This window comes from Chiroxiphia lanceolata, chromosome 3 (genome assembly GCF_009829145.1).
Source record: "Chiroxiphia lanceolata isolate bChiLan1 chromosome 3, bChiLan1.pri, whole genome shotgun sequence".
Classification (NCBI taxonomy): Eukaryota; Metazoa; Chordata; class Aves; order Passeriformes; family Pipridae; genus Chiroxiphia; species Chiroxiphia lanceolata.
In genome coordinates, this window is record NC_045639.1 from 58,634,380 (window position 1) to 58,645,440 (window position 11,061).

At 36.7% G+C, this 11,061-nt stretch overlaps 1 protein-coding gene across 8 annotated transcripts in view; it reads left to right on the forward strand.

The window, feature by feature from the left end:
• Positions 1–10,217, forward strand: part of AHI1 (Abelson helper integration site 1) — a 94,322-nt gene extending 84,105 nt beyond the window's left edge. For 7 of the 8 annotated variants that reach the window (XM_032683178.1, XM_032683180.1, XM_032683182.1 and 4 more), the window contains 2 exons: positions 5,312–5,391; positions 9,078–10,217. In XM_032683178.1, the coding sequence (XP_032539069.1) occupies positions 5,312–5,391; positions 9,078–9,309 (312 nt within the window). In that variant the 3' untranslated portion in view covers positions 9,310–10,217. The remainder of the gene's footprint in view (positions 1–5,311; positions 5,392–9,077) is intronic. The other variant, XR_004356095.1, reaches the window with a different exon arrangement.
• The last annotated feature ends 844 nt before the right edge of the window (positions 10,218–11,061 follow it).

Genomic DNA, 11,061 nt, shown 5'->3' on the forward strand with positions numbered 1-11,061 from the left:
CCACTATGTCTGAAACTAACTTGCCAAGCAATTGATGCTTTTCCCCTGGGCTTGAGCTCCTTCTGTATGTATGTTTTTGTGGGCTCAAAATTTTTTTATTAAATCTAAAACTTTAAAAAGCATAGAAAATCTGCTCTTCCTTTCCAAAAATAGTAGCTAGAAATTTTTCTATTAGCGTAATCAAAAACTTTTATTTTAGAGTTTGTGCGGTTTCTGTTTTCTCTAATGGTGCCTTTCTTCAATTTACTGGGAAACACTTCAGTGACTGATTATCTTTTAGGAAGAGGAGGAGAGAATAGGAAGATGTGATTATGATAATGAGGGAAACACTGTGAAATTAATACAATGAAACTCTTGCAGTGAATAGAGCTGAAGACTTTCGACACATCGCGAAGTGTGTTCATTTTCAAGGTTCAGAGAAGTTGCAGCTATTAAAAAAGCGATTTTCAATTCAATTAGAATGTATTATAGTGAAGTTTGTAAGTCTGGGCTTCATTCATTGCTAATATGATTACAGATCTCTCTGAAAGTATTGATGTCTAGGATGAAAGAAACTATGCTTTTCTAGAATTGGTCTGCAAAGCTGCTGCGTAGTCTTCCACATAAATTGTTGAATGGCATTATGAAATAGATATATCTTTACAAATCCTACTTTCAAAGTAGTAATGACTTTGATTATTCTTTAAGAAATCCTTCTTTTGAAGGAAATGTTACTGTGGCACCATCTTATGAGGAATGGGCCATTTTTCTGAAAGGTTACCCAACATTAACATATTTCAGCTTTTGAGTTCTGTAGTTTCCTGTTTCTTGGTGTTCTGTTTCCCCTTTAAATTGCAGTTTTTACTGTTCAAATTAGAGTTATAGAATCATAGAATGCTAAGGGGTTGGAATAGAGCAGAGTAGAGGGGGAGAATCACCTCTTTGAACCTACTGGCTATGTTCCTTTTGATGCAGCCCGGGACACGGCTTTCTGGGCTGTGAGCACACACTGACTGCCAGCTCATGTTGAGTTTTTCATCAACCATCACCCCCAAGTCTTTCTCTGCAGGGCTGCTCTCAATCCACCTCTCCACTCAACATGTAGGTGTGTCGAGGATTTACCATGACCTCTTTATAGGACCTAGACTTCTCTCTGTTGAACTTCATGAGGTTTGCATCAGCCCACCTCTTAAGGTCCCTCTGGATGGCATCCCTTCCCTCCAGTGTGTTGACTGCACCTGCAAGATGAATTAGCCTTTCTTAAGCATGTGTGTTACTACTTTGTTTGTAAGCTGGTAGCTATGTGTTGTGTCTCAAAAAATGTTTATGCCTCTGTCTATAGTATTTAAGAAAGAGAAGGTATCTGGTTTATAAGCAAATAATTATCTGTTAGGAGGTAAAAAAGAAGAGATTAAATAGTCATTTACTGTAAGTGCCCAGTCTGTTTAAAGGTAGGAAGAATCAGGCTGAGCCACTGAACTGGTCAAACAGAATCAAAAATACTGTTGAGGGACACATATTACTAAGATAGCTCTCACTAGCAAGCTAACTTCTCTCTTCCCCACATTTTCTCCTTGGGTCCTCATAGCCTCTTTCTGAAGAGAATTAAACTATTTTTATGCAAATTTCAGGCAAAGCTGTGACCACAGATAAATTCCCAAAGGCCAAGACTTCAAGACTGAAAACAGCTGCTCTAAACCATACTGCTTCAGTCTGAAGTATCTTGTCTCCACCCTTCCTCCTCCTTCTTTTGTTGTCCCTCAAATACTCATCTTGTGGATTTGATTTCTGACATACAGTGTTCATCAAGCCATGTTTACAGTTTTCACCCACCAGATTTTTGCTTTTGTGCAGAAGATAGAAATCCATGGCAATGTCTGTGGTATACAGAGCCATTGTTCCACTAGATGATCACAACTAGGTTAATACTGTTAGACATAAGGGTTAGAACACGGTCAATCTGATTTAGATAGAATTGTTCTTAAAAATGCTAGAAAGGGGAAAAAAGCAATTATAAGTTAATTACATTTTAAATAGGAAAGTCTTGGCAAAAGAAATATATGTAATTTTGCTAGCAAAGATCCCTGCCAGTTGTTCATTTAATCGGGAAGTGTGTGGACGGGTGCAGAATAGCAAGAAAGAAAATAATGAGTGTGGTGTCACCACATCTCTCTGGTTACAACAGTTTTGTCAGGAGGCATCAGCAGAGTTCTGAGGAGTTAAACACACGACTATGAGTCTTTTATCCATGGACTGTGTAATAGAAAAGAAAATAAAAACTGAATACTGAGTCTGAAAGACTAGTCTGAAAAGGCAGAGAGACATGTTCTTTCTTGCCAGCTCTGATCCAGTGATTCTTTTATTAGATCAAGTTCTATAGAAACAGCTTTTATGGGAGAGTTCCTCTCTGCAGAGTAGGCTATATAGAGCAAGCTCATTTGCTGTCATGGCTTGGATCACCTGAATAGATCTTCTGCACCACTCCATTCTGTCCATCTACCTCTTAGTCTGTCAGAGAACCTCTGCAGACCATCAGTCTTAGTGACAGCTCTGCACAGCCTAGAGGAAAGTACTGCCAAAGATGTAAACTTGGGATGAGACTTTGTCACTGGTATTTCCTTTAGATGTCCTCTGCTGCAGGTTCTATTAGGAAGTATGTTCTGATGTATCTGATTGTTTCCATGAGTTGCACAGGGAGGGTTTAGTGCTTGACTTACTGGTGTGGATTCTACAGCAGGGTTTAGGAACTTGATATACTTTTGTGTATTTTGCCTTTACTTGTATTGCCTTGGTTGCTTCTTGTGTGGCATCACAGAGAATAGTAAGTATAAAAAGAAAATGTGCTGTAAAGCGAGCAAGCCTTTTAGAAAAGGAAAATATGTATTGTGTTACAATTTTTATGATCATAAACAAAGCAAAGGAAACTTCAGAAAATCCAAGCTTCTGCAGTTGATATTATGTTCTCTTCTCCTGGTGAACTGTATCTCTCAAAGTATAGAGAATTAGAACATGGCAACAAAATAGAACACCTTTAGTGGCACTCTACAAAGGAGCTAATTTTTTGTACTATGTTTAGTATTTGTTCTTGCGAACAGAAAAATATGCATAAGTATCAAATATTAGGGTGTTTCTCTTTAAAACAAACACTACCCTAATAATTCTGTATTAATATTTAAGATCTGCAATTTGGATGAATGTAATAACTAATACCATATCTGGTCCAATGCTAGGTTTACTGAATCTTAGTATAGACATACTGACAATAGTGCAGAGCTGTTTGGAGCTTCCTTGGAGATCTGCCTGTGTATAACAAGTGGTCGAGAGGTTTCAAAATGGACAAAGATGAGATCAACAGCCTCTTCAGCTCCTCCAAACTCTAGCCTTCTCTGGCTTGCTCCTTATGTTGATGTGTCCTCAATGAATTCTCAGCATGTAAATGTTACCACCACCTCCTGAGCCAAATACCTCCTGCCTATTTTTCCAGCCTCCATTTACTCTGCTGTGCTCCTCTGGCTGCTTCATCCCCTTATTTCACCAGCTCCTGCACCAGCTCCTTGGATCTGCTGCTGATCCCTCTTGTTCCTTCAGTAGTTACTTCTTACATCCCTAGGATGGGAAAAGTAGTTCAAGGAATAGGTTAAGAGGGACACAAAAGTATGTGGTGTAGACAAAAGAAGGTAGCAGCAGTGAGATCTGCTTCAAAAAGATCTAGTACCTAGTTCCTGCTTCATTACATGCTTTAAAGTTTGTAGGAATGAGGTAAGAAACCTATCATACTCAAACACTGCTGTGGAGAATTGGGAGTCATTCTCTACAGACCCTAGGAATTCTCATTAGTTGCCATGTGTGGAGAACACAGCTAGTGGAATGTCTCCAGTTGTGTGCTTTTCTTTCCTTGATACTTATACTAAAGAGCTGTGCTTTAATATGTAAAGCCTATGTGATGAGGTTTTTTTGATCGTAAGAATTTTCACTTAGGCACATTAATTTAGTGGATACTTTAATCTTCTAACTGTAAAACAGGTATAATTTTCTGTGTTTATGTGTCTGAAAGTGTTAAAAATCTTAGTCTAGTTTTATAAGAGGTCAGTCTTCTATAGTAGCACTAAAGGGAATTCTACCTTACTGTTCTTTGGAATGGTTTATATTTGATTATAGTATTAGTACAGTGAGGAGATTCTGTAATATTTACTCAAAAAAGAGGGTTAAAAAATGGTCCAACATCATTCACACAGGATTTTCAGAAAAAGATTTTGTTTTGACTGCAAGTGAAGTGAATTCACAATTGTGTATGGCAGGGAACCACAAGGCTGTAAGTGCTGAAGGAAGTATTAATTACTTGGAGTCATTCCCTTTACAACACTCCTTTGTATTTTCATATCAGTGGCATTATATTTCCTTCTTTTGTGTTTACTTTTACCATTGACTTAGTCTCAAGTTTATTACTGTATTAACAAGGATTTTGTGTGTGAAGTACATGATTTTTCTTCCTAGCTCAGCTAGTTATTGTATTCTAATAGACTGACTTTTGTCTAAACTATTCCAGCAATCTGTGTTTTTTCAGCAGACTAATTCCAATGACTAACCTTTGAACATGGTTGTTGTGGGCAGTGTGCTTATATGAATTCAGTTAGTCAATGAGAGCTTGATCCTGTTTATTCCCAGTCAGCAGAAAAATATTAAACCAATAAAATAATCTGTCCCTGAAGACTCAGGAAGGGCACTCTCATTTCCTTATGGGAATTCTTGCAGTAATTGTGAGACCTGTTAGAATTAGAAGAGGTTTGTTTGTAGAGGGAGCAAGTTGTATAGAGACCCACTAATTAGGGTGGAAATGAGAGAATTCAGTTAAACTTTTCCAGGTTTGGGGAGTCTTCCTAGCCCTGAATTATAAAGTAACCTGAAGTGATTTCAGCTGCTTTTGAGTTAAACTTGCAGGCTTAAAAAACCCCACAGGTTTATCCTGTTAAAACTCTGCAATAAGGTGTCTTTTTAGCATTGTGCTTTTAATCTTGTAGGAGCAGAAATAACTTCATTCTTTACAGACCATGTGTATTTTAAGCTGATTTCAAGCAGATTCATAACCATCTGTTTCTACACATACCTGAAAACTGTCTTTTATTTGCAAGTAGCTTTTTTTTTTTTATAGCAGGGTACTGTTTCCTTGTTTTTAACCACATAGGAGTTAACATTTTATGGCTGATAGACATTCTTTTTCAAACGAGGTATATTCTCTCCTTATTCAGGAAGCTGGTGGGTTTTCTATGCACATGTGTTGGCCCTCTTGTCTGTCTTCTTTTTACCTTCCTGCCTTTTTTTTTTTCTTTCACAGATGTCACCAGTCATCAGTAAGTCAGGGGACCTAAAATTTGTCTCCAAGTGTGACACGGATAGAGACTCACCTGCAACACAGTAAGCAAGAAATAACTTAAAACAATTTGCAGTGTTTGTTCTACAACTGCTGTTTGAAAACTATGAAAACGTCAGAAGGCTTATTTTGTTTTATCAAGCAAAACAAGAATTAACTTTAGGATTATCAGTGAGAGCGTGTTTCACACTCGAAATGTGAAATAAGTTACAGTTCATGTATATCTGCACACACAGATGTGCATACACACTCTATCCCCAAAAGAGCAAGGGCTATAATGTATATGACAGTCAAAACTCAGGGATATGACTCAGGATATGGGGCTATCCGCTGGCATGCCTTAGCTATGTATTAGGATTTATTGCTACAAACTTTAAACTGTTTTTGCACCTTCTAAAAATTAATTAATGTGAATTGCGAGAGATTGTCACATTCTAAGAAGGTGCAAACCAGCGTCTTTGATGGTGACACTTGTATTTTTTAAAAATCGTATCTGTTCATTGCGTGAAAGCTGTAAGCAGATAAGATCTCAGTGTTTTAAATAAGAACTTCCACAATATCTTTAGCTGTTATAACCATTTGTACTTCAAAAGTGTATTTGAAAATACTTCCTGTGTTTCCCATTATATCTGTCACCTAAGAAAAGTTATTTCACTGATTGTTTTCCAGACTGGTCCACTCCCCATATAAATAATCTGTGCATATATGCTGAAGATGCAGATACATATCTGATTTTAACCTGCTTTTAAATTTTAATTTTATATCTCTGTCTGTATCTAGGTTTGAAAATAAGGTGTGAGTGGAAAGTTTAACCCTCATGTATGATGAGGAATGGGCTGTATAACTACACATTGACAGAATTCAGTGTTGAATTTTGGGCATAACTATTCTGATAGTATATACGTTAAGGAAGGAAATGCCTTAAAAGCATAGTTACTGTGATGGTTAATGCAGTCTGTTAGAAGTCAGTATCAAAAATTTGGTATGACTCAACTCCATAGTAGAACTTCAGGAAACAACTATTTTGAGTGAACTTTCCAGGGCATCCACTGAAAAATGTGCCATTGCAGATTAATCATAGAATCATAGAATCAGCTGGATTGGAAGGGACCTTCGAGATCATCAAGTCCAACCCTTGATCCACTACCGCTGTGGTTACTAAATTAAAATGTGGAATCACAAATAATTTAAGCAAATTCAAGAATTTTGAGTCATAACAAATGTGAAATGTTCATTTTAGTGGAAACTAAGACTGTCCTGACAAAGAGGTCACACTGAAGAAACAGAGCCCCAAAACCACTTCAGTTACATTTAGAAAAGATGAGAGAAGGCACCTACATGCCTCAGTCACTGAAATGTGCTCCCTCCTCCTGAACTATAGTCTGAATTTATGCATGCTCCATGTCACAGTACTTCATAGCAGTGACTGTGTGTACCAAGTTTCTTTCAGAAAAGACCACAAGCTTTTGCCTTATTTTGAGAGCTAAAAGAGAGAAGGATCCTCTGACATTGCTGGTGCTACTAGTTTGACAGATCTCACATATTTCTGTTTATACAGGACAGATCCGATAATAAAACATCTCAGAAACATGGCTGCCTATTTTTCATGAAAACTCTCACTTCATTGTTATCAAAAACATGGCCTGCAGGGGCTGTGACAGAGCTGTAGTTTTCCTGCTTACTGCAGTTGATGTGTCTGAAATATCCTTAAAAAATCACATGCGTGCTAGTATTGCCATCTTAACTGGAAAAGTTTTCTATTTTAGCATCTAACAGCAGTATCAACATGACTTGAGGTCCAGTCCAACCTGTATTTAAATAGTTGCTCCACCTAAAACATACTGTTATTCTTCTGTTTTCTGTGAAAATACCTTAATATCCATGTCACATCTATGTATATGATAGGAATTATGTAGTAAATAAATTTCATAAGAATCAAGTGAGATGTGATTGCCAAGTACATGCTTTCAGTATGGAGAAGTGAAACTGTAAACACCTGCACAACTCAGTATGCTGAATGAATGATTGTTGTTTTGCCTCATTAGAGCAGTATTCATTTTGGCCATGATACCTGCTGTAAAAGAAAATGAATGGAAAGTGCTTAAGACATGTCTGTCTTTGAAAATTTCTGGATGGGAATTAAGGTTTTGCAGTAGGAAAGCTAAATTTTATACAAGATGGTAGTAGACTTTTATCTTAGCCAAGCAGTTAACCTATCTTCTGCAGACTCTGGAAGATACAGAGAAATGTCCATATAATAGATGCTCAGTGGTTTCAATCTAAGTGTCTTGTTTTGATACATCATCACATCTGATCAAATAATAAAAAGATGAAAACTGCTTCTCAAAATTAGAGTAGCTTTACATTGGAAACCAGCATAGTAACCTCACCCTTTGAATATTAATGATTAGATACTACTTGTCAATACAGACATTATCTCCTTAGATATATTCCTATTATACAGTTCTGTTGAGCTGCACAGTTTTGTAGTGCTCTCTGCATGAATTTACACAAGACCCAGCTGAACACTCAGTTTGGTACACTGGTACTTATATTACTGAAAAATTATGATTTTTATTCCGCAGTTTCCTTATGCTGCAGTACTTCTCAAATTATTCTAGAAATCATAACACAGAAGGTCTTAAACTCCAGAACCTTTTCTTTAAGATGTTCCAGTACTAGAGCTGCAGCAATCCACTTATTCATAAATATACAATTTAGTTTTTAAAAAAATTCAAACTATAGGCAGATAGTCATCAGTTCATTAGCAAGGTTGATGTGTAAACATTTTCATGTATAAAATCTGATTACATTAGGACAGTAACACCAACAGTAGAGCACTTGCGGCACCCTTTTTGGGGTAACAGCACACATTACATTCCTCAGTCTTGATTCATCCATTTGCTTTTGTGTTTCAGAAGCATTCAACATAACAGTTCAGGTCATACCAAGACCTCTTTTGCTAGACGCAATACAGATTTTGAACAAAGACAGTACCTGCCCTTGGAAGGTTATAGTTGAAGTATTGTTATGTATTTACAGCTAAATAAAGTTACAACTTCTGCCAAGAGTGGAAATTCATAGTAGAAGTGGTGTGACATTGTAAAATCCCTGGCATCATGCACAAGACTAGTTAAAGGCATTAACTGGGAAAGATACAGGAGCTTGGTTGATGCTTTTGGCATTGTATGAAGTCTGATAAGCATAAATAGACATTAAAGTTATTTTTGATTCTGTAAATCTGTCCTCATTCAAGTAAATTAAAATGCAAAAAACTAATCTTATGCACTTTGCCTGCCTGTCTTATTCTTGTTGAATAAATAAGCCAGGAATCTCTCTTTAATTACAAGTATTTTGATGTCTGAGCTTAGGAAAGTAAAAAAAAAATAAAAGTCCAATTGCTTTTATGAGAGGAGGAGACGAGTAATTTGTATTTTTTAATTACATCTGTTTACTATTGATCAAGGCAAGCTGATTTTTAAGATCACGAGGAGTTCTTTTCAAGGCAATGCTATGATAAAGTAGACTGGTGGACTGCTCTCGTATTTTGTCTTCATGGTTTTTCTTTCTTTGTTCTGCTGTGGAGCAGTAGTTTTTGTAGTTGTTTCAGCATTGTGCTCAAGGGGACAGGCAGACAATTGCTCTAACACATCAGCTGTGGGTGGAAAAAGCTCTAAATTTGGGCTAACTTTGTGTTTCTTTTACTCTTTTTATATCCACCTTCCTCTAGAGGTACAAAGAAAAAGAAGAAAAGGATACAGAGGAATGAGAGAGAAAATCAGCACAACTTAATGAGTCTCGATACTCCTCTATCATCAGTTACAGCTAATGGTGTTGAAAATGAACCTACATCCCATGGGGTGGAATTGAAGAAGAAGAAGAAAAAGGCAGTGAGAGGCTCAAACTTAAGCACAAATGGAAAGACAAATACTGCCTTTGAGCCTGAATGCCAGGACGTATAGTCATAATTTATTTCTGAATACTGTGTGTATTTCATTACACACATTGAAGGCTCCAATTACGGTCTCTCTTCTAGGATTAACAACAAACAAAGAAATTAAAATACTTAAATATGCAAAATGCCACCTGTTGTGACTTACTGATGGTGTTAACCTGCTTTGAGTGACTTTTTTCCTTGAAATCAACAGTGAGGTTCAGCTCCTCACTGGGCTGGAAAAAAACTGAAACTGTCAAATACAACATTTCCTAATTTAATATCTGATGAAACTTTCACTTAGGCATTTCTTTAGGCTGTAGATCAATCCACTGTGAGCAGAGAATCAAGTGAAAAAGTGTGATCTAGAGCAAAACAAGCTCAACCACTACATATGTTATTAAATTAGCATTCTAAAATGTGTTGTAAGTAAAATAGAAGAGTGTTCAGAACGGTAAAATTCCAAAGAAGTGCTGACATTAAGGTGTACCTGAAAACGTAAGCTTTTTAAAAATATTTTTCTGACATCAAATACTCACTTGGACTGCATTTTGCAGCTCTGAAGGGAATTAACCTATGTAACTACACTGTCTTCAGTAGGACTACTCATTCTTATCAAAGGAAATAAGTGTTGCAAATTCCAGGCAGTTACAGTTTTCAGATGAGGTTTTCTGCACATAGTGAAGATTCATTGGAGTTTTGTCAGAGTTCCTGACTGCTTTGGCAGCAGTCTTGCCAAAGATACTTTGTTTTTGTCTGAATGAAATATTTCATATCCAGCTATGCTGTTTGTTTTACTAGTAATCCTTATTCACTTGTGTCATTAATCTATTTTTTTACTTGAGTATTATTTTGTGAACTTTTACTGATGACTTCACTAATTATCTATGGTATTAAATAATTTATGTTTTATATTAAATGAAATACTTTCTAGCAGTTAGTGTTGGTATTTTTTCTGGCTGATGATGTCCAGTTTATTTTTACTCTGCTAGGAAATTCTTCCTCCTCTCTCTCTGAAGCAATAAATAACATAAAATTAGAAAGTCCTTATTTAGTAGGCAGGGCACTTGATTCCATTAAAAAAAGAAGTGAGAATAACAATGTTGGGCACTGATGTGTGAAATGCACCCAGATGCAGAGGACTAGTTGCTGTGTATTGTAATAACTTTCTTGCACATTTGAAAGCCAGAAAAATCTATAAACTTTTTTCTTTTGAGTAAAGCACAGCAGCAAATACTCTTTTTTCTCCCCACTAGTAGTTGATATTTGCTAGCAGTCCTAACTTTGCTTTGCCTACAGTATGTGTATGGAGTCCACTCCTAAATGGAGCTTGCTCATATGGTACTGGAAACTTAGTAATGTCTCTTTCCTCAGTCAGAGATAGTGTAAAATTATGTTAATCCTGGGACTACCTGCTTCTAGCAGGGCTCTTTGCCTCTTATCTCTCAGCCTTTGCAATGTATTTCAACTCACCATTCTGTGTGATGTGTGGGATTTAAAGATTTTATAAAGGAGAAAAATCTCAACATTTTACATTTCTTAAAATGTCCTGGGTCACGTTTAAAATAAGGGCAGAGTGACATCAGGCTCCACGTCAGGGAGAGCTGAGCAGCAGCCAAGATCTGGGAGCTCATTGGAAAGCATTGTAAAATGTTAATTTGGCATTGTCAACACTGAAGACAGAAATAACACTTCAGATAAACACCACAGAGAAATGGTAGTTCTAATCAAAGGCACAGCACCTCCTTTCATGCTTGCGAACTAGGGCTCCAATTATGTT